This window comes from Ctenopharyngodon idella, chromosome 17, assembly GCF_019924925.1.
Source record: "Ctenopharyngodon idella isolate HZGC_01 chromosome 17, HZGC01, whole genome shotgun sequence".
In the NCBI taxonomy this organism is placed as follows: Eukaryota; Metazoa; Chordata; class Actinopteri; order Cypriniformes; family Xenocyprididae; genus Ctenopharyngodon; species Ctenopharyngodon idella.
In genome coordinates, this window is record NC_067236.1 from 9,329,754 (window position 1) to 9,354,749 (window position 24,996).

General features: G+C 36.1%; 1 protein-coding gene across 1 annotated transcript in view; it reads left to right on the forward strand.

The window, feature by feature from the left end:
- Positions 1–24,996, forward strand: part of ltk (leukocyte receptor tyrosine kinase) — a 52,012-nt gene that overhangs the window by 16,401 nt on the left and 10,615 nt on the right. The window contains exons 3-19 of the mRNA XM_051869061.1: positions 1,243–1,392; positions 1,591–1,816; positions 4,960–5,102; positions 5,385–5,525; positions 7,930–8,079; positions 8,872–8,972; positions 9,831–9,991; positions 10,402–10,496; positions 12,126–12,203; positions 12,775–12,949; positions 14,567–14,717; positions 14,811–14,942; positions 15,197–15,353; positions 20,531–20,713; positions 21,110–21,208; positions 22,234–22,386; positions 22,475–22,588. Coding sequence (XP_051725021.1) covers positions 1,243–1,392; positions 1,591–1,816; positions 4,960–5,102; positions 5,385–5,525; positions 7,930–8,079; positions 8,872–8,972; positions 9,831–9,991; positions 10,402–10,496; positions 12,126–12,203; positions 12,775–12,949; positions 14,567–14,717; positions 14,811–14,942; positions 15,197–15,353; positions 20,531–20,713; positions 21,110–21,208; positions 22,234–22,386; positions 22,475–22,588 — 2,409 coding nt within the window. The remainder of the gene's footprint in view (positions 1–1,242; positions 1,393–1,590; positions 1,817–4,959; positions 5,103–5,384; positions 5,526–7,929; positions 8,080–8,871; positions 8,973–9,830; positions 9,992–10,401; positions 10,497–12,125; positions 12,204–12,774; positions 12,950–14,566; positions 14,718–14,810; positions 14,943–15,196; positions 15,354–20,530; positions 20,714–21,109; positions 21,209–22,233; positions 22,387–22,474; positions 22,589–24,996) is intronic.

Genomic DNA, 24,996 nt, shown 5'->3' on the forward strand with positions numbered 1-24,996 from the left:
TAATTTCTTCCCAAATCTGTTTACACACAAGGTCACTTTTTCTTACCCATTTTAATTACTGACGGATAATATTTGAAAGGTTAGTTTTAGGGGATTCTGTATACTTTGTGTGTATATATACTGTATATCAACATTGACATTAATAAGAATTGAACACCAAATCAGCATTTTATGATTTCTGAAGAAACATGTGACACTGAAGACTGGAGTAATTATTTCTGAAAATCCAGTCTATAGTTTACAGCCTGAATTTGAATTTTACAGAAAGTTAGTAGGAAATCAGGACAAAGATGCTTATATATATATATATATATATATATATATATATATATATATATATATATATATATATATACTTATATAGTCAAACCAAAAATTATTCAGACATTGAGAAATTATTCAGACATTCATGATATTTTGGTATATTTTTACTAGTGGGTGCAGGACACTATAGTTCATTTATGTAAGTGAGGATAGCAAAATAAAGTAAACTGTGACATATTATACCCAAAAATTCTTCATACAGTGGACTACCAGTAAAGTTGATAAAAATTTAGGACCAAAAATTATTCAGACACTTTGACCTGACCATGTTTTGCTTAAGTGTTATCTGACATAATTAAGATTATTTTTTTCTGACACAGTTTAACTCTGAGATCTTGTCATATTTTATTACCATTTTTTAAAACTATAGTGAATAAACTGTATTAATGAATGAAATGTTCAAGGTGCCTGAATAATTTTTGGTTTGACTGTATGTATGTATATATATATATATATATATATATATATATATATATAAAATATGTAACAAAAACTTAAGCAGAACTCTTTGTCCTGATTTCCTATGAACTTTCCTGTAAAATTTAATATTTAATATTAATATTACTAATATTTATCTACATACTGTATAAGAGCAAAATGTAGCTAAATAAGATTATTTTTTAGTCTTTCTGCAAATTAGTTATATACAATTGCTGTGTTAAAATGTTTTGTGTTTCCATATAGTCTTATTCAGTGTTTATTATTCGAAGTTTGACTAGATCTGCCTGTGTGTTGCTGATGTATGTTGTTCTAACTTCACAGTTCCACATATCCAGACAAATTAATCTTTCTCTATTTTGATTAGTATTTCTCTTATAGCTGATCCTGCATTTAAAGTTTAAGTCATTATTTTGCCAATAAAGTGTGAGTTGTGATATCCCTTTAACCTTCTGATGGTGTTACTTCATCCTTCCACAGTTTCCTTTTGTGATTTTGAATCTCCATGTTCTTGGACGTTATCCAATCACAGCACTGGAGGGGATTGGTATGTTACATCACCACAACCACACAGATCCAACAAATGGGGCGTCCAACCAATCAAAGATTATTCCACTGGAAAATCTGAAGGTATCAATGATAACTTCCCTTCATTTTTATGATATTTTGACACTCAATTTAGAACAAACAATGACTGGCAGAACCCATGCAGGAGCTCTGCATTAAGGCATTATAAAATATATTTTGCATAAAACATTTACATCTTCAAATTTACAATTTTCTGTATAATCATTGGCAGTCCAATAAGAGTTTCCTGTCTTTCAACAGGTCATTTTCTGTTACTAAAGCCCACCTCAACTCATTTTGCTGCTGGCAGATGTAGTTTCCACATGACCAGTCCTGTAGTCCTCAGTAGTGGGCCACTATGTCATCTTCGTCTCGCTCGTTTCCAACCGGAACCTCTCACAGGAAACATATCCGCCTTTGTGAAACACACTGACAACACTCTCATCAAACCAATAGCCCTTACAATCAAGGAACAAGGAACTGGCAGGTGAGATAGAGCTTGAGTTTTATATTTTAATTTATTTTAAGATGTAATTTATTCCTGTGGAGGCAGTCTCCAGTACTCCAGTTTTCAGTGTCACATGATCCAATCATTCTAATATGCATATTTGCTGCTCAAGAAACATTTCTTATTATTATCAATGTTTAAAACAGTTGTGCTGTTCTAATTATAATTTTTGTGGAAACTATGATACATTTTTAGTACAAAAATCAATTCAATGCATCCTTGCTGAATAAAAGTATTATTTTCTTTCAAAACAAAAACTCTGACCCTATGTGCGTACTGTATATTTATGACAACAATAATATCTAAATGTAATGGTGATGTCGTGATGGATGTGATTGACAGATCTTAAAATGAGAATTGACATTTCGCAGAGCCACTTCTGTAAGTAAATTAAAAAGCAATGATATATGTGCTTTACACAAAGAATAGTAAAAGCAGCATTCTGTACCCATAAGAAACAAATGCCAACAAAAAGACTTTTGTTATGGAGATGTAGTTGGTATTGATTTTCTTATGCTGGGCGCATCATGAGCAAGATGGATGAAAGCATTTTGTTTCTAAAACTAGGACCTCATGTTTCTTTTGGCATAATTGGTTCTGACAGAAAGCTAGGAATAGATGGTGATGCAATGCAATTTGGAACGAGCTAGTACGTTCATGACGTAGCTAATATACTTTTACTTTCTGCATTTGGCTATATGGATCTGAGCCTAATAGAGGTTACGCCATGGATTGTGGTGTATTATACAAATCAGTGATATACTTAATAATACCGTCCAACTCAGAGATCTATGTTTAGTACACAATGCATTAGCTCAGTACATCTAGTGAAGCACTCTCACATGCAGCTGTGAAACTCATGTATGAATTTTTGCAATGACATGTCATGTAATATGAGTTCCACAATGCCAGCTTCTCTCTTCTAGTTTATTAGCTAAATACTCTGTGTTGATCTGAGGTTCATGCTCTCTAAGTGGCAATGTGAAGAAAGAATAAAACTAAGACAAACTGTAAAAATTAAACTCTTATCACTTCTGAATATTAGACGCGGTTGTCTCATTGTTGAAAATGTGTTCTTAGAGATTAGGTCATTTACTGTGTCTCTAACTAACACTGTTCTTAGAACATTTTCCTAACATTCCCATTAAGTTCTCGTAAATGTTTAAACAGTTCAGTTTTTTTAATGTTTTAAGGGTTCACACAGAACACATTTTTACATTGCACTGACTTCGCTGCTTTTCCATTGCTTTTCTATGTATACATGCGCTGGATGGACATGTTTGACCGTTTCGCTCTGTATCTTGCTTCTTTTGCAGCGTCTCGTGCATGATGTGGCGTTCTAATATCGAGTTAAAAGAAGTTCAACTTTTAAATAAGGTCTCTAGACCTTTTGTTTTTTCTGCGCCACTGAACTAGCTATGTCTCGCTTTAACCACAAAAACACATTCTCTTTGAATGGCCCTTAAGAATGTTTTTGTTCTTGATTATGCTAATTCTCTGGAAAATGTTAGCGCAATGTTCTTGTGACCTTGAACATGGTGCTACTTGGAATCAAATATTATAAACTCAAATATTAGTACTCTATGGTATATTCTATGCTTCCAAACATAGCCTCACTTGTCTATAATATATGCGATTGATTCTAAAACCCTGAATATTATAGAGCTTATTTTGCCCTTCAAAACAAGGGTTAATCTGCAAACAAAAGCGATTTTTTTTTTTTCAGTAGATAATTGCAGATAACTCTGCAGATAATTTCTCCGGAGCAAAAAATATATGTGTAAAAATATGTATATCATGGCCACAAGTTAACAATTCATTCCCACGGCTTATTAATTCAGTCCGTCATTTTAGTAAATTGTGGCCAAGTTGAACTAATTCGTTCCTTTATTTTGACTGAACTAAAACAAGGGAATGAATTATTACAGATTGTAATTTGCTGCCCGCTCAACTTTAGTAGGAATTAATTGAAAACGCTCGCTCTGCTCTGTGCCAGTGGACACGCAGCAAGCACACGCAGCGTCATCACGCATCTGCGTTTAAAAACTAAGCTCAGAAACGTTTAGCCTCGACTCTTTATCGTCATTACTAGTGTTAAAAGTTGTAAAAGAGTACAAAATTAAACAAAACAATATAAATGCAAATTTAGAATTCATGAATATTTAAAAGGTTAGTTCACCCAAAAATGAAAATAATGTCATTTATTACTCACCCTCATGCCGTTCCACACCTGTAAGACCTTCGTTAATCTTTGGAACACAAATTAAGATATTTTTGTTGAAATCCGATGGCTCCGTGAGGCCTCCATAGCCAGCAATGACAGTTCCTCTCTCAAGATCCATAAAGGTACTAAAAACATATTTAAATCAGTTCATGTGAGTACAGTGGTTCAATATTAATATTATAAAGCGATGAGAATATTTTTGGTGCGCCAAAAAAAACAAAATAACGACTTATATAGTGATGGCTGATTTCAAAACACTGCGTCAGGAAGCTTCGGAGCGTTATGAATCAGAGCGCCAAAGTCACGTGATTTCAGCAGTTTGGCGGTTTGACACGCGATCCGAATCATGATTCGACACGCTGATTCATAACGCACCGAAGCTTCCTGAAGCAGTGTTTTGAAATTGGCCATCGCTATAAGAAGTCGTTATTTTGTTTTTTTGGCGCACCAAAATATTCTTGTCGCTTAATAATATTAATATTGAACCACTGTACTCACATGAACTGATTTAAATATGTTTTTAGTACATTAATGGATCTTGAGAGGGCAAATGTCATTGCTGGCTATGGAGGCCTCACGGAGCCATCGGATTTAATCAAAAATATCTTAATTTGTGTTCCGAAGATTAACGAAGGTCTTACGGGTGTGGAACGGCATGAGGGTGAGTAATAAATGACATTATTTTCATTTTTGGGTGAACTAACCCTTTAACAGTATCCACGGTATAGAAAAATCTGTATCATGGCACAACGTAATACCGGTAGTCACTTTCATACCGGTATAGCGCCCACCCCTAGACTCCGTAAATTTCAGCCTTGTTCACCCATTATGTCTTGAATCCTCTGAGTTGTTCTAAAATTGAATGATTGTGAAAAGCATTTCTTTTTTTGTGGCCCAGGCCGCAGTGGGAGGTGCTGGAGGCTGTGATTGGTCAGTTAGATGAGCCCTTCCAGGTGACAGTGCAGTACTCTTCCTGTAGCAGCCATGAAGTCGGATTTCTGGCATTTGATTCGCTGGAGCTGAAGGACTGTGTCATGATGGGTAACAGTTCACTAATTACAGTATTCTCAAATATTATTAAACTCAAACGTGTGTTGGAGTTACTGCATGTATTACTGCACGTAGGCCGTCTGTAGAGCATTTCTACTTTATCACTATGATATGGAAACTCCTTAATGTTCCCGTAGCGTTTTTTAAAATTATTCTTTTTAAAGTTTTTTTTTTTTTTTTTAAGTATTTAAATGACTGCACTGATTATTATTGTTCTACCCTTATGTGGCACTTTTGAACAAAATATTGATGGTTTTCTGTGTTTTTCTGCAGGAGATGATTATTTGAATTTGGGGTCAGACTGTGAGAAATACTCGTCGCTTCACTGTCATTCTGGAGGCTGCATTGAGAAACCAAGAGTGTGTGATTTTCATACTGACTGTCCACAAGGAGAAGATGAGGGCTTAATATGCAGTGAGTAAAATGAAAGATTTTAAATATTTTATAAACCATGAAGATGCGTAGTTTCTGTTTATAAGTCTGTCAGTAATTGTGAACACTACATTCAAAATTTGATCCCCTTTCACAGATTTATGCAATCTCTGTTGCGCACATCAGACCATTTAGTTTGTGCAGAGCTCTTTGGTCTTTTAAAAAGACAATATTTAATCTTTTTTTGTTATTTTAAATCTAAATAACTGGTTGCATTCCACCAGTCCATTTATTTAATGTATGATAATCGAAACATTTCTTTGAAAGGTGGCCTTTAATCTATAAATCCTTGTAAGATTTGTGAGATCATTCTTGCCAATTTGCATTTAGTTGAGAGTGCTCAATAAAAGTATGAACAGCAGTGTGACAGGGCGATATAAGAGGGTGCCGTTGAGTAACTGGCTGGCTGTGTGTCACTCACATTAGCTGTATTAAATCTTACAGCCATGATAAATTTCTAATCCTTTCACTGGAGGCGTTGGATTAGCAAACCCGCTCTGTCAAAGTAAAGAACTACACAATGAACCTGAAGTGCATCCGTGTGTGCTTTCCTCTAGGAAAACTATTTGCATATTTATTGATTTATTTAATCTGCATTAACATTTATACTATGCTTAGATGATTTATAATTATTGTCTGTGTACAAAGAAATTGTAGATACTTTGTAATATTTGGCACACAGCACTTATAATCCACAGAGATGATAAAAAAAAAAATTAAAAAAAAAGGTGAGAGCAAAGACATAGAGGAAATCCAAATTTAGACTATTAAAAATGTATTAAAGATTTATCTGCTACACACATTGCATAAACATTCAGGTAATTAACGAAAGAACCCTAATAATTTGATTACCTACTCAATTAGCATGAAAAAGCCAGTAACAACCAACTGTTTTCAACATTAATGATAACAATAAGAAATGTTTCTTGAGCACCAAACACTGCACTGTGTCTACACCGGATGTGAGCAATGTGACAAAAGACAATAGAACCCATTGTAATCAGTGATATTGTCTACACTGGATGTGGTGTGACGGGACGTGACACGACAAATTCCCAACAATAAACAGATTCCCCATTCTATTTCTGACGTAGTCCAATGCTTTGGAACGGTCCGTTTGCCGTTCAGTGTAGACAGCTTTTAGCTGTTGCGGCGCGGCGCGATGCGACAACGGTCGCGTCTAGTGTAGACACGGTGTTAGAATGATTTCTGAAGGATCATGTGACACTGAAGACTGGAGTAAAGGCCGCTAAAGATTCCTTTGCCATCACGGGAATAAATTATAAATTACAGGAATAAATTATATTTTAAAATATATTAAAATAAAAAAAACATTTACTTTTTTTACTTTATTTTTCATCAAATAAATGCTGCCTTAGTGACTGAGACTTAGTCTCAGAAAACTTACTAACCCGAAGCTATAAAATATATATTTTATAAATAAATGTATGCAATTTTGTATATCATACATATTTGCTTTAAAATAGTCATAAGTAATGCAGAAGTATATGTAAACCACCAGTGCTGCTACAAGAGAATTGTGGCCTTTTCTTGAATTATAGACAAAGACTTTTTATTCTTTCCTCTTATATGGAAATGAGGAAACTTCTTTTGATATTCTGTGAAGGGTTTCATAAATAGCTCTGACAACATCCTAATGAAAATGATCAAAGTAATTCCCGCTAAGTTTAAGCTTGTTAATTACATCCATGACATTATAAAACGTGTCCAGATAATGAATCTGTCAGTTAGTCAAATCTGTCCTAGCCAATACCTACAGTAGTATCAAGAGACCATATTAGCTCACGTTAATTGGAGTCCTGTCATATCAGCTGTCATTTTAGGTGTGAAATATATTTAGTGTGTAGTTAATCTCTAATAGAACCATACATTTTAGACTCCAGTGAATATTTTACCTTTCCTCAGCTCTTGTCATTACAACCTAAAATATGTATTGTGCCACAATACATCATATTTGCAAAGGAGTTAATTGTATTTCCAGTAAGAAATTAAACTGAGGCCTGGAAAACAATCTACCTATCCTTGTCCCATGTGAGCATAACTGTGGTTTGTTTATTACTGGAAGTAAAGACGTTGGAATTATGTAACATTCGAATACTTTCAGTACTGAAATTCAGGTTTTTTCTTTGGCCTATACATGAACTTTAAAACTGAATTGAACAAACCTGAAAAACAAACTACACCAGCTTTGTTGATAAAGTGACCTTGATAACTATATTTTAGTGGACTTAATGGATAAATGGAAGCAGAGGAAATGTAATACTCCTCTGATGAGCTCTTAAAGCTCTACTAATGTTTGCAGACACAATCAGCTGTATTTTACAAATTTGTTAGATGTTTCATAATTTGCTTTATGTCTTTGCAGACTCTTTACCTTTGGGTTCATACTGTTCATTTGAGTTGGGCTCCTGCGGATGGTTAGTGGCTTATACACAGTCCTCTTGGAGACTGGTTAGTGGACAACAGCTGACTGAAGACAGAGATCTTCTGGGCATAACTCTGCAAAACACTCAAGGTAAATGTGAAACAACATATTCCAGTCATTATATTGGTTACCCATCAGAAGTACAATGTTTCCATTCTCAAATGTGGAAAATATTGCTATATTTAACACAGTTATATAAACAAATAATTTATAAATAGATGAGACTTTCAATCCAATTAAGAGAGTCATGAGGTGATGTAGTTGAACAAATATGTGACTTTAGATGCTTTGGTTTCCATGTTTCCGCATTAACCTTTTTTTGCCTCACTACAACAGCTTTGAGACAGGACCAGTGTGTATAAAAAAGACCATCTTTTAAATGTCTGTTCACATTTGTCCCAGGACAGGCAATCCTTTCAGTTATGAATGTCACCAGTGGGATTTTTCATGGCATGAGAATCCAAAATATTTAAAGGAGAACTATTTTTAATGGCATCTGTGATTTTTACATGATATCTTTAAGAGGAGTCTGTAATGATTTATAGACTGTAGGAGAATAGTGCTGTATTATGTAGCTTATAGTGCGATGTATTTGTAGAATGATGCAAGACTGAATCTCAAATCCACAGTACAGGTGTCCAAGTCCGGTTAATGGCGGGCTAGTTGTATATTTCAACTCCTTAAACTTAAATGCACCCTTTAAGAAAAACATGTTTATGTGCGTGTGTGTGTGAGAGAGAGAGAGAGAAACTTTGTCAGCACTGTGTTTAAAATCCCATTTTGAAGAGGTTTTTTAGCCCTGCCTGTTAAGCTTTTTGTTTTGTAAGCTGTAGCACACCATATCTGAGCACTCAATAGAGTACTGATCCTTTCTCGCCTCAGGGCACTTTCTTTTCTTAAAGGTCAGAGGTGATGGTGATGAAAGTGAGGCGTTGGTTCAAAGCCCAGCTCTCCCTTCAACTATATCCAATCAGGACTGTCAGGTAAGTTAATGCTGACAGTCAAAGATTTGTGAGGAATATTAATGCTGTGTGAGTGAACATCAAAGAAATAATAATGATTTTATATAAATGATTTTATGATAAAATATTAACTCAAACTCACATTACGTAATCACAATTAGGACAAGATTTGCCTTTATGTTGTAATGATTTCCACTACCTTTCAAAAAGTTTGGGGCCGTAAGATTTATGAAAGAAGTCTGTTTTGCTCATCAAGACTGCATTTATTTGATACAGTAAAAACGGTAATATAGTGAAATGTTATTACAATATAAAATAACTGTTGTCTATTTGAATATATTTGAAAATGTACTTAATTTATTATTTTCAGCAGCTATTACCCCAGTCTTCAGTGTCACATTGTCCTTCAGAAATCATTCAGATACTGTATGCTGATTTGAAGACACCTTCTGTGCTTTTGTGGAAACCATGATACATTTTCTTCCAAGATAGTTTGATGAATATAAAGTTCAAAAGAATAGAATTTATTTGAATTTGAAATCTTTTGTAACATTGTAAATGTATTTTCTTTAATGCATCCTTGCTGAATAAAAGGGTTAAAAAAAGAACCCCAAATATTTGAATGGTAGTGTATGTTTCACTATTCACATAAAACGGTTTTTACTGTGCCACAGTATTCTGGTTTCTGAGACAGACTGCAAGTTAATTGTCCATGAAAATAGGGACACATCTGTACATAATATCTACAAATAGCTTACACAGAATAATAGTACATGCAGCCAAAGTTTCAATTTTACACTTGATTTTCCATGAATAAGATATTATTCTGTGACATCTGGTCTTGTAACAGATCATCAAATGCTGAGATTTTCTGTGCAGTTGCAGTTCTCTCTGTACCTGTTTGGGGATTTCAATGGAAAGATGCTCCTGTCAGTGGTGGAAAATGGAATCTCAGCACCTCTGCTGATGTGGGACAGATCCGGACACTGGAAGGATGCTTGGCAAGAGATCACTCTGCCAATAACAAAGATCTTAAATAGGTGAGATGATTAGATGGATGGGTAAACAGGGACATCTTGTCCCAGTACTGTGGTAAAAGAAAAGAAAGAAACACCCAGGGACTGTCAAATGATTTTTACAACACATCACTATTATGCCATGAGCTCAGTTAACCTCCGAACAGCTCTGATTTAACAATGATGTTCAGATGAAATGTTAAAAGAATGAAATTTTAACTATTCAGTAAATGTGTAGAGTCAAATTAAAATTAGGAGGAGGCATGTTACCCAGAGGAACTTTTTGCCCTGTCTTGCCCTGCTTAGAGTGATGTAAATTAGGAATTGTTGAGCTTTACTTATTTTGTTTCATTTTAATGTCAACATTTACATTAACAACTCTGATTGACCTTTGCTCTTATTCTAAAATACTTTGTAATTTGTTTTGAGCACAGCTTCCATCTTAAAGTGCAGGCTTTCTGGACTTCTGGCTCTAAGGCTGACATTGCACTCGATGACATTTCTTTAAGTGCAGCATGTTTTGACACAGGTAACCTTTCTGCCTCACACATGTATGTACAGTATGCACGCACAGACACTCATTTCTTGCAGAATAATGGTCCATTTGTCCATCTGTGGCACACAAGTTCATCGACCACACTACAATTTTAAACTCTTGATTGTGTCCAACCATTGAAAGATAAGGCGTGTTCAAAAATGTAGTATTTAGTAAGACAGATGGAGAATTTAAGATGTGATGCGGACACATGATGTCTAACCGCTGTCTCCAGTTAACAGTGGGAGATGGTTCTCATAACGCGGTTGATTTAGACTCTGCTTGATTGGTTTTGAAGCGATAAGACGACCTCCCTATTCGCTCTCTTATTTCGCAGTCTGCAAATGTCGTAAAAATGGCAACAATACTTTCTAGTATTTATAGATCTTCAGAATCAGGTTTGTTTCCGTGCCACGATTGACCGCAGGAATTGATGGGCCTGTTAATTAACGTTCAAAACTTGTGAAAGTCAAGATTTACTATGCTTGTTAACTTTGTTTCCCATAATCTGTGATTTGGAGAAATTCCTGAGCCATCTGTTCACTAAATATCATCTATAGCTTTCTATTTAGTCCTATTTCTGTTTTTTGTCATGTTGCCACTGTCATGGTCTGTGTTCACTCATCACCTTCATTCTCCACCATATCTAACCCAATAAAAACCATGGACTTTGGAGGTCTTGATTCTCTTTTTGACCTGTATGTTATTTTTATTGATTTTTAGTTTTTAGATGCTATTTACAATTTGTTTTAGAAGCGTTGATCATAGTAGCCAATCACAGACATTTATGTTGAGCGCGTTAACACAAAATGGCCAATCAGAATCCGCTCAACAGCGCTCAAAATGCTAGGCTATGCTGGTATCGTCACATTTTTAACATTTTAAAATACCCAAGTCGGTGCCTTTGACAACACTATTCCCAGGGTTATTTTAAGAAAGCTGGTAAACACTTAGATGTTCCCAGGTTTAAATAAAAGAGTTTGGTAATTTTTTAAATGTACCAGGTTTATATAAACAAGTCGATAAGCAGTTAACTTAGGCTAAATGTGTCAGTTTACACGGAAAGAAAAGTTTAAGCTTTTAAAAAAGTATAAGCATAAAATGTTTAAATTACTTAAAATGTTACATTTAATTTACAGACTGAGAAAACTTTTTTTTGCTTCTAACAGTTTGGTCTTTAATAAAGAGAGAAAACCTGCACGTAACCTTTTCACTGGCATTTTGTTTTCATAGTTAGACAGATATCGTGATGTATAATTATAGGATTGTCTAGCAATATATCGATTATCGCAGAATCGCTGTATTATGATGTTATCGTGAGCCACGTATCGTGATCGTGAGGTACCCTGCGATTCCCACCCCTAATAGCCATGCTGTTTACCAACAAGCACTATTGTCCAAGTGGATATGGTTGAGCAAGGAAGTCTTGCTGGATAAGGTAGTGAAGATGGTGACTATTTTGGAAACCAGCAACCAATACATTGCTGGTCTTGTCAACATAAAATAAAAATGGCAAAAAGTTTAAAAATAAAATTACACAAGCATTGTTTGATTCTAACGTCTCACATTTTCATTTTACTTCCTCTCTCTGTTCTTCGTTCTCTTTCCACATCTGGTTATAAGAACTAAATGAGCTGCTTCTTGGACAAGGACTACATACTTTAGACTCCTTCAGCCCTCTCCCAGAACCCTCAGCATCAGGTACAGTTATCTCCTGAATATTATACAAATACACTACCATTCAAGTTTAGTTGGTGAGATTTTTTTTTTTTTTCAAAAAAAAAAAAAGAATAAATTTTATGCTCACTAAGGCTGCAATTATTTGATAAGTAAAAAGTAAAAACAGAAATATTGTGAAACAACTGTTTTCGGTTTTAATATATTTTAAAATATAAATGTACTTCTGTGATGCAAAGCTGAATTTTCAGCGTCATTACTCAAGTCTTCATTGTCACATGATCCTTCAGAAATCATTCTAATATACTGATTTGATGCTCACAAAACATTTCTTCTTATCAGTGTTGAAAACAGTTGTGCTTGATATATTTTATAGAAACCATTTTTTTCAGGATTCTTTGAGTAGAATGTTCAAAAGAACTGTATTTGAATTAGAACTTTTAAATTAGAACTTTTGCACTTATTTGAATTAGAAATCTTTTGTAACATTTTAAATGTCTTCACTGTCACTTTTGATCAATTTAATACACCCTTGCTGAATAAAAGTCATTTCTTCTCAAAAACATGAAAAAGAAAGCAGTGTCTTATTTTACAGAATCACCCCTTATAACATGGTGGTTTACTTCCTGTGGAGCAAGCGGACCTCTTGGTCCAACTCAAGCACAATGTGACAGCGCCTACCGCAACACCAATGTCAGCGTGGTGGTGGGGAAGGAGGGCCCTCTCAAAGGGGTTCAGATGTGGAGAGTCCCAGCTACCAACATGTACAAGTAAGTTCAGAAGCTGGAAATCATTCTGGTTTACAGTCAATCTTGGGTTCAATCTTGCATGGTCTTTCTGGAGAACCTAATTGATCAAATAAGTCTTACTGGTTAACCTAGATAAGAAGTCTGGTGGTGATCATCCTATGCTATCGACCAACAATTAAAATGCATAAAATTCAAATATTTGTGTGAAATTTTGTTGCTGCTCATTTAAACAGTTTTTTTTTTGCTTTTTTGTGCTTTGTCAACATGATCTATGTGGTCTTGAAATAAGAGATTCCCCCCTCAAAATCCAATTGAATGCAAGTAGATGCATTTAAGCAGATGTTAATACCAGGTGTAAACAGTTGCTAACTGTCTTCCTGTCTTCTTCTCTTCTATTTGTTTCATCTGTCTCATTCACTTTGTTTGTAAAGGCAGCAAGAGGCATGACTCACTGGCTGTAGGCACGAATAAATCTCTTCCTGTACTCCACTTAATCTGGCCCCTGTGCAGTCAAGCCTTTGAACTGATTTACAGTGATTATAGAGGCTAGTCATGGGAGCTCATTAAAAACAACTCCAAAACTGTCTACGAAAGAAGGGCATACAGGAGAGGAGATGCAGGAGACAGGAAAATGTAGCAGATAACTATCAGATGAACTTATGCGACAGATGTGATACTATTGCATTCAGGGTGCCAGACTGAAATATAGAGATCCAACCCGGGCTATCCCTTATTCGTAAACTGAATTATTTTATATTGTATTCTTTTGTTTTGGTGCCCTAAGCATTGACTGGCTTTAATAACAAAATATTGTATTTGCCTTCAGACAGAAAGCTTTATCTTCCTTAGTGATGTGAGGGAATTAAAGGTAGGGTAGGCAATTTCGGAGCGGCTAACAATAGCAAGCTAGCTTTGAAAGCATGAGATCCCACCCTTCCTATCAGAGCATCTCTAAAGCCATGCCTCCTCCAAAACACATGAACGCACACAGCAGAGTCTGTGTCAGAGTCGGTGTTAAATTACCTCATGTCTCAAAGCACATAACATTACAATAATAATGAATGCAAACAAATTACAGAGCTCTTACTTGTAACACCTGACTGCTGCAGATTCATTTTGCCGTTGATAGTGTTGACATAGAGACACATAAATCCAAATCTGAGGACATGAACAGCTCCGGGTAGAACGTCACGGGTTGCCATTTGACCAAATGCAATGATTGGGCTTCCACAGATGATACATGTACATTTTTAAATATTTAGACAACTTCTATTATTGATTGCTATCAGGATGTGAAGAGAGTTGCAACCAGAATAACAAAAGTATTTATTAGCCTACCCTACCTTTAAAGTCTTTGCTTTTACATTTTAGGATTAATCAAGTTTACATTTTAGTATTAATCAAGCTTGATCAAATTGTATGTTATTAAAATTATAGTGTTAATATTTACTGGGATAATGGTGATGATTTTAGGCCCACTTATGACTTAATAGATTAAGTGTGATGATCCCCTTGCGAAGGACCCCCAAGTAATTTGTATTTTAATTTTATAAATTATATTAAATATTCAATTTTAGAGTTGTTCTGTTTGTTAATTCAGTCCATTGGGAATACTAAGGAAACATTCGCATTTTCCAGGATTTCAGCCTATGGAGCCGCAGGAGGCAAAGGAGCAAAGAACCATAACAAGCGCTCACATGGTGTCTTCATCTCAGCTATCTTCCCACTGGAAAAAGGGAACATCCTCTACATACTAATTGGTCACCAAGGAGAAGATGCCTGTCCAGGAGTGAGTGAAACTTGGCTATTGTACATGTTATTTACAATGCATTTATGTATAGCTATGTCTCTACATTTCTGTGTTGTCTTCACATATGTACAGAGGAACACCATGACCCATAAAATCTGTCTGGGCGAGTCTTCTGGGATTGAAGATGGTTTTGACAGTGATGGTTCGGCCTTGAAGTGGGCAGGGGGCGGAGGTGGTGGTGGGGGAGCGACATACATATATCGGGTAAGATCTTTCTTTTCTTCCAGTCTTGTCTTGTCTCAAACACATCTTTAAAAACATCCATCACAGCCTTGCGAGTAGCCTTAAAGGGAGCCATGTGGACAGCTGATAGTGCCTGTCTAGACAAACATTTTTGAGACATCCTGAAATAATTTGGAGTCATCTGAATTGGAACAAAGATGTAAGTGAGGGCCTGCCTGGCTTTCCTTTTTACTTGGATGAAAAGCAACTGTTGTTTTGGGGATGCCCGGGGGCAGATGGAGAATGGGGAACCAGTGCCTTTGCTGATTGCAGCAGGAGGAGGAGGAAAGGCATACCTAGAGGACCTTGAAAGCAGCCTGGACCAGAGTTTCCTGGAACAATATGAGAATGACACCTCCGCCTCTGCTGTCAATGGCAAATCTGGAGCAGCAGGTACAGTATTTTTACAGCACAGCTCACTGCAGTATTTCTTGAAAGAAAAAATATTATTGAAATTACCTCATTCTGCTATGTGACTAAGACTTCTGCCCAGTATATACAGTAGTCAACATTTGAAGTGGATCAAAAAAGTTAATCAAAGTTGTACTAAGAACTAAATTGTCCTAAGAAGAAGGTTTTAGGACAACTTTGATTAAAGGTTTTGATCCACTTCAAATGTTGACTACTATATATATATATATATATATATATATATATATATATATATATATATACAGTGGGTACGGAAAGTATTCAGACCCCCTTAATTTTTTCACTCTTTGTTATATTGCAGCCATTTGCTAAAATCATTTAAGTTCATTTTTTTTCCTCATTAATGTACACACAGCACCCCATATTGACAGAAAAACACAGAATTGTTGACATTTTTGCAGATTTATTAAAAAAGAAAAACTGAAATATCACATGGTCCTAAATATTCAGACCCTTTGCTCAGTATTTAGTAGAAGCACCCTTTTGATCTAATACAGCCATGAGTCTTTTTGGGAAAGATGCAACAAGTTTTTCACACCTGGATTTGGGGATCCTCTGCCATTCCTCCTTGCAGATCCTCTCCAGTTCTGTCAGGTTGGATGGTAAACGTTGGTGGACAGCCATTTTTAGGTCTCTCCAGAGATGCTCAATTGGGTTTAAGTCAGGGCTCTGGCTGAGCCATTCAAGAACAGTCACGGAGTTGTTGTGAAGCCACTCCTTCGTTATTTTAGCTGTGTGCTTAGGGTCATTGTCTTGTTGGAAGGTAAACCTTTGGCCCAGTCTGAGGTCCTGAGCACTCTGGAGAAGGTTTTCGTCCAGGATATCCCTGTACTTGTCCGCATTCATCTTTCCCTTGATTGCAACCAGTCGTCCTGTCCCTGCAGCTGAAAAACACCCCCACAGCATGATGCTGCCACCACCATGCTTCACTGTTGGGACTGTATTGGACAGGTGATGAGCAGTGCCTGGTTTTCTCCACACATACCGCTTAGAATTAAGGCAAAAAATGCTATCTTGGTCTCATCAGACCAGAGAATCTTATTTTTCACCATCTTGGAGTCCTTCAGGTGTTTTTTCATGTGTCTTGCACTGAGGAGAGGCTTCCGTCGGGCCACTCTGCCATAAAGCCCCGACTGGTGGAGGGCTGCAGTGATGGTTGACTTTCTACAGCTTTCTCCCATCTCCCAACTGCATCTCTGGAGATCAGCCACAGTGATCTTTGGGTTCTTCTTTACCTCTCTTACCAAGGCTCTTCTCCCCCGATAGCTCAGTTTGGCTGGAGGGTTCTGGTCATCCCAAACGTCTTCTATTTAAGGATTATGGAGGCCACTGTGCTCTTAGGAACCTTAAGTGCAGCAGAAATTTTTTTGTAACCTTGGCCAGATCTGTGCCTTGCCACAATTCTGTCTCTGAGCTCTTCAGGCAGTTCCTTTGACCTCATGATTCTCATTTGCTCTGACATGCACTGTGAGCTGTAAGGTCTTATATAGACAGGTGTGTGGCTTTCCTAATCAAGTCCAATCAGTATAATCAAACACAGCTGGGCTCAAATGAAGGTGCAGAACCATCTCAAGGATGATCAGAAGAAATGGACAGCACCTGAGTTAAATATATGAGTGTCACAGCAAAGGGTCTGAATACTTAGGACCATGTGATATTTCAGTTTTTCTTTTTTAATAAATCTGCAATGTCAACAATTCTGTGTTTTTCTGCCAATATGGGGTGCTGTGTGTACATTAATGAGGAAAAAAATGAACTTAAATGATTTTAGCAAATGGCTGCAATATAACAAAGAGTGAAAAATTTAAGGGGGTCTGAATACTTTCCGTACCCACTGTATATATAGCGTCTATCAAGCGTCTTGGAGACGTCGCCACAGTCTCAATTTTTCTCAATGTTTCTTCATATAATCACAGACTGACTCGATGATGGTGAGGTCAGATCTCTGTGTGGAGCATACCGGCTGTTGTCAGACTTCTTGTGCATAAAAAAATCCCACTGGATTACAATTATTGGCAAAAGGAATGTTTGGAAATGTAAACTGATATTTCCTACTGACACACTACAGCAAAAGATATAAATAACGGACTTAAAAAATTTTTTTTGGGGTGAAAATACTAACATGTCCAAGACTTTTGCACAGTACCGAGTATCCGGGTATATTCGGTACCCACTGATAGGACTGTGCCAGTATTTACATGAATATGACAGGAGTGAAGCACAAAGCTTTGTTTACAAAAGAAATAATAGGTTAGCAATTAAATGTGACATCGCAGCCATGGAAACATTTTGGTTCATGCCGAATGAGAGAGGTACGAGAGTCCATAAATTTAAGCTTTGTATTCTGTTTTGTGAATCATGATCTGGTCACCCAGAGAATTAGGAGAGAATTTAACAATGTTCCATTAGTTATTCCACTGAACATGGAATCTCTGTTTATTTTCCCAAATCTTCACTGACGCAGGGGATTATAAATGTTTCTTTCTTTCGTTCGCTTTTAGGCCTAATATATTTGCATTCTTTACTGTGGTAAAGTAGAAAAAACACTGTAGGACAGAAACCTTTTTGCTTGCACATCAATTTCTATTTAACACAGTTTGTGCTTGCTATTAGACTTGATAAGGAGCATCAAGTTTATTTTTATAGCGCGTTTCACACACGCCTTTGATTTTTAGTTTCGCTTTCTCTGGCAGCGCAAAATCAAACATAGCCTGAATGTCTTGCCCCTGCTGAAGATAAAACTATCTCTTCAGACCTTTTACAACAAGTGTCAGTTGCTTTTAACATCAGGAGATAACATGAAGATATTATTAAAGAGAAATGGTCTCTTTCCTGCTCGTGTCCCACATCCCTCTCAAAGCACAGAGCGGTAGGCTATATGACGCATCTTTGTGTGGAAATAAAAAAACGAATGTTTTTTTAAAATAATATTTAACTTTCTTATTATTTAGGTTACCATTATTTACTGATATTTATTTCATAGTTTTACAGGTTTTAGTGTGTCGTTTCACTGACGGAATAGCTAAAATAAACATGCACGTCTGTTATAAAATGGATGTTTGAGCATTTGTTTATTTATTTTTTTATATTTAAAAATTTATTTCATTGAGGTATATATACACACACACGCTCCAAATATTTATATGCATGATTACCATCATATTTAATGTTTACCCCTAATTTTAATGGTATGTAGACAAATGTGTTGGTATACCTGACCATTACACCAGCTGGGACTGTAATGACATTACATTCTAGAATCTAGATACATAGAAAATATGGAGTTGGTCCTCCCTTCGCAGCTACAGTATAACAGCTTCCACTCTTTTGGGAAGGCTTTCCACAAGATTTTGGAGTGTTTCTATGGGAATTTTTGCCCATTTATCCAGTAGAGCATTTGTGAGGTCAGGCACTGATGTTGGACGAGAAGGCCTGTCTCGCAATCTCCATTCCAGTTCATCCCGAAGTGTTAGATGGGGTTGAGGCCAAGGCTCTGTGGGGGCCAGTCAAGTTCTTCCACACCAAACTCATTAAATTTGGCATCCGCCAAACCCAGACTCACCCATCAGACTGCCAACCCGAGAAGCGTGATTTGTCACTCTACAGAACACATTTCCACTGCTGTCTAGTGACGTACTTTACACCACTCCATCCAACTCTTGACATTGTACTTGGTGATGTGTGAGTTGTCACAGTACCACGCTTGAATTACCTGAGCTCTTCAGAATGACCCATTTTTTTCCACAAATGTTTGTAAATGCAGACTGCATGGCTAGGTGCTTGACTTTATACATCTGTGAAATAGGGTCTGATTAAAACACCTGAATTTAACAACTAAGAGGTGTGTCCCAATACTTTTGTCCATTGCTGCATCCCCATTAGCATACTATCGGTCCTAAATACTAAATAGTATTGGAAATTATAATTAGTGTGTCCCAAATCGTAGTATGTTAAAATGAGTATTCCTTAGTTACCCGTATAGTCTACTTTTTCCGGTTAGAATCCGAAGTGCAGATCCGTGCATACTCTAACGGCTAATATTGCCCACAACCCATTGCGCATTGGATTACAAATACAAACATGAATAAAAAAACGTGACGGATGTGCGAATCCGACGGTTAAGTAGAGAGGTTTAGATAAAGGGGTTTGGGTGATTTAAGAATCATTATCTAACCTTATGAAAAGATATTTATTCAGTGTTATCCACATATTTCATCTGCATTGTGAACTTTTGAAAAGATACCTTTGGTCATTAACTTTTAAATGCATTATTAAGCAAATTGCAAACACGTGGGGAGAGTTCTCTGCATGAAAGACCCATGACTGGCAGATCAAGGTGCTACTATATTTCTCTCCGAAATGGTAGGAAATTAAATTAAATTGAATGTGGAGGATTTTAACTGTGAAAAGATGATTGACAGGGCAGTTTAAATGGTGAAAGGATGCATGTAATATAAGCGACAGAGCTGTCCGTTAAAGACGCAATTATGGCGTTGTAGTATGAAGTAGAATGTCCCAAAGCTTGCCTACTATTCTGCTACACACTCAAAAATATGTTCTTTTTCTTCACAAAATCAGTACATAACCTTTAGGGCAGAATATAAGTAGGCAAATTGGGACACAGCGCATATGTCCAGCATTAGGGTCGGTGGCTTCTCTCAGTCACTGCTTGTTTACTGTGATTTGATATTAAAATTGCTTCCTCTGAATGCTAACAGTTACTCCTTGGTTTAGATTTGGATGAAGGGCAAGTACCATTCCAGCAATTTTCAGCTAATCCCATATTTATAAATGTTTTATGGGCTCTTTAATTCCATTAGCTACCAACCAGTTTTTTCTCAACAATACGATGCTGCTGTTTCAGTTTAGCCATCAGGATCACATTATCTTGTGACAATCTTTCAAGTTATGGTGGATGTTTTGTGGGATTGACATCTGGAAGATGCTTTTTTTTTTATGCAGAATTGTCATATGAAAGCAGTTCTGGGCTCTCACTTTATAGACAAATATATGTGCACAAAAAGTAAAAGAGCAGACAGTGAATAACAGTATCTTTAACCTTGTCTGTGGAACATCTTTAGACTAATATGTGTAGCACTGAATAAACAGGCAGTTCAATATTGTGTGTGTGTGTTTAGGTGGAGGAGGTGGATGGAGCGACTCGTCCTCACTCCCCTGGGCAGGGAAATCTCTTACTGAAGGAGGTCTAGGAGGCTCATCCTGTCCTGAGGCTCTGTCAGCACTGGAATGGGCTACTTTTGGGGGGTTTGGCGGAGGAGGGGGCGCTTGCACCGCTGGAGGGGGTGGTGGAGGATACAGAGGTGAATGTTAGATTAAAAACACTTACACATGTCACAATCACAACCATACAAATGCAAAATTATGTGCTTCAAGTCTGGCATTACTCTTTTCTGGCTAAGGCCACAGTAAGCTGTCAGACTTTTGTTGTTTTTGAAATCATTTTCATTATCGAAAAAATAAAAATATACACTACCGTTTGGGGTCGGTAATATTTTTTTATGTTTTTTATGAAATATACGGTAAATACAGTACAATTGTGAAATATTTTAAATATGTGAAATATTACAATTTAAAGTAACTGTTTTCTATTTTAATATATTTATTTGTAATAGAAATTATACATTATATATGACTTGTATACTTGTATACATGACTATAATTATTCTACTTTTATTTTGGATTTCACTTTTGCCCAGGTGGTGATGCGCCCCTTCTTGATGGAATCACAGCAGATGGACAAGATGGTGTCTCTTTTATTCATCCCATGGGAAAGATATTTCTACAACCGCTTGCAGGTCAGGCCTTAATCTAGACTGTCTATAATGATGTACAGTTGTGCTATTAAGTTTACATACCCTTACATCTGTAAGACATTTAGAATTTTTAAGAGCAAGATAACATCTTAAACAAAAAATTATAGCGTCTTAAAAAAATAAGATCATAAAATCCTTTTCGAAAGTTTACATACCATTTGTTTTTCTTAAAATATGTTGATTTATTACAAAAGTCTAGAAACAGTCACAGAATCTTGCAGATTTTGAGTAGAACTACATTTATTCACTACATTAGTAATGATTGTTTTTCTCATAGAAGTTGGCTGCATTGAGAAAACAGGCCAGACACAGAAACACACACACACACGTATACACTGATTCAGTAATAAACATGAAAATGAGAAAATGTAACTCGTGGTAGATAATAGAAGACCTTATGTGACTTATTAAAGTTGGCGCCACAGTTTATTACTACGAGTGTGTTTGGAGTTAAAGGCTAGAATGTAGTCTGACTATTACTTCTGAGGCCAAATACAGATTCTTGTTAATACTTCATGATAACTTTCATTATTAAGTCAATAACAAACATTATAAAGTGCTTAACATATTCTAAATAACAATATATATTTAACCGCCCCTATTATGCATTTTTGAAGGTTCCTAATTTTGTTTTGGAGGTCTCCTACATCAGATTCACATGCATCAAAAAGCACTTGAATTTTCTCATAACATACATTACAGCATCACCTCTTTTCTCACAGTGTCTGAAATGGTTTGATCAAGGATTGTTCTGATTGGTCTTACGCTTACAGCTTGTGTCAAAGCAAACACACGTGATCTAAATATACAATTTTTTATTTCATTGAGGCTTTCATTGAGGCCAATTTTAATAGTTTTGAATAGTTATCTTGCTTGTTTTACTCCAGAATTTTTTAGTTCAAAGCAGTTATATACAACATAACTTAAAGACAAGAATGCTCCCTAGATTGAAGCGCAGAGGTTTTACACAATTAATGTGCGGCACTGATGTATTTTATGTCTTCTAGCCATGGAGAGTCATGGGGAAGCTGAGATTGAGGTGTATCTGAATTGTAGCCACTGTCAGACCCAGAGCTGTAAGCGAGATGAAGATACCAGACTCATCCTCTGCCTGTGTGACAGCGACGAGGTTCTCGCACCAGACAACGTCACCTGCATAGGTACCTAACCAGCCTGTATTTATTTGCCCTCAAAAGTATGTCTATAAATGCATTTATTTATAATATTTCTAATTCATCACTCCTCCAGTTGTTCCATTGGGCTCTCTGGCAGATGGACCCCCATCCCTGATATTTATCCTGGCGGTGATCGCGTCCACAGTAGTTACGGGTGTCGTTCTGACCTGTGCCAGCCTCACGCTCAGTAAGAGATTCTTCCAGTTCTGCGTCAACTCTGTGCCATCAACATTCCATCGTCTCTGACATGCTTTGTTTACTGTGTGTCCTTGTGACATTGCAGGACACATTTAATGTAAAATTGCATTTCCCAGAAGAGAACATTCAGGCAAGAGCAACATCATTTAGATCTGGTAGACACAATTATTACAGGAAAGGCAATGGAAATTTTAAACAAAGTTAGTGACTATTTTTTTTTTTATACCCCATAATTATTTTGCAAGTACAAAAAATAACTGCAATTCTTGGAGCCACTGGGCATTAGCATTTCATCATAAAAAATCTAAAAAAGCTTAAAAAATGTGACATGAACAAAACTGTGAGATTAAGGAAAAAAAAGACAATTATGTGGCAAAATGTCATGCAGCACTTTAATACTTTGGGAAAGGGTGCAAGTAATATAGTGAAAATTGACATACACTACTGTTCAAAAGTTTGGCATCAATTAAATTTTTCATGAAAGAAAAAATACTTTTATTCAGCAAGGAAGCATTAAATTGAACAAAGCATCAGTAAAAACATTTATAATGTAATTAAACTTTCTATTCATTAAGAATCCTGAAAAAAAAAAAAAAAAGTGTCACGGTTTCCACAAAAATATTAGGTTCATGTGACACTGAAGACTGGAGTAATAGCTGCTGAAAATTCAGCTTTGCCTTCAAAGGAATCGGATACAAATAAAGCATGAAAAATATAAAAAATTGTACTGTTTTTACTGTATTCAATGTTGCAGCCTTTCTAAGCAGAGAGTATTGCAGTATTCAGTAGTAGAGTATTCTTTCAAAAACATAACAAAATCCCCAAACTTTTGAACCATAGTGTACACAGGATAATATGATTGACATGAATCTTCACCCCCTTTTTAAAAACTTATCAAATACATTTATGTGTATTACAGAAGCTTTAAACCATGCTAAAAAAGCTAACTGCCAGTTATACCTGCAGCAGTGTTCACATATATTTACTAATTTCTCATCATTCTGTGGTTGCTCTTGCTGTTTAGGTAATTTGTTAATAATCAGTAAAAAAAAAATCAGGTTGTGTTATCTTGGCTTTTGAACAATATTTTAATATTTGTACAAATTGCTTGCTTTTTTTTTTTATCTAACTACTAGGTGTAGTGTTGCACAATACCCCTTAAAGGAATGAGTAGGGAACTAAGACAGGGACTGCTATTAACCTTAAAACATGGACTTTGATATTAATGAATGTAAACAATTAAGCCAAATTATTGTCAAAACTAACTGTAGTCTCTCCGATGGGCTTTTTTGTAAATGCGTGCTGAATAGTATCTTAATTACAATTGCTGCTATTTAACGTGTGTGTTTTGTACTTGCAACAACATTTTATGCTTAAAAAAAAGGTTTATTTTCCAGTATAGGACAGTGAGGGAATATTGAGGGTGTCATAATGCACTGTCCCTATAAATGTGAGCATCTTGTGGAATTAATGAGGATATCATGATTTTTTTTTTTTTAAGAAATATTGAAAAATTTACAATACATCCATTGCGCTGATGGTGGTTCAACATACTGACCTTTTGAATTTACCTCTCGTAAAGGGAAACAAAAAATGGTCACGGTCCTTCTAGAAGAAATTATATCAAAAGTAAAAAGCAATGACTTTGGAAGTTGGGATGCACCAATAGATCTCGGTGATTAAATTGATAATTACTTTATTACATATAATCACTCCGAATATTTTATTGGCTATAAATAGATATGAAAACAGATATGATAATATATGATAGCTAATAATACAATCCCATTTCCAAAAAAGTTGGGACTTCTTGCAAAATGCAATAAAATCAAGAATCTGTGATTTGTTAATTTTCTTTAACCTTTGATTTAACTGACAAAAGTAAGAAAAGTTTTTCAAAGTTTTCACTGACCATCTTAATTGTATTTTGTAAATAAATTTTGATTTTGAACTCCAGAAAAGTTTGGACAGAGGCGTGTTTACCACTGTGTCACATCTGTCACACCTTTCCTTTTAATTACACTTTTTGTGAATTTGGGAATTAAGGATAGTGATTGTTGCAGTTTTGCAAGTGGAAATTTTGCCCAATCTTTCCTGATGCAAGAGCTGCTCAACAGTCCGTGATTGTCGTTGTCTGATTCTACTTTTCATGATGTACCATACATTTACAAGAGCAGACAGATCTGGACTGCAGGCAGGTCCACTCTATGGTGTGAGTGTCTACGAAACCACTCTGTTGTAGCACATGCAGACTGAGGCCTGGCATTGTCTTGCTTCCCAGGAAAGATGTCATCTTGATGGCAGTGTACTGTATGTCTCTGTACAATCGCAATATACGCCTCCATGTCAATGGTACCTTCACACATATGCAAGTCACTCATGCCGTTTGCAATAATG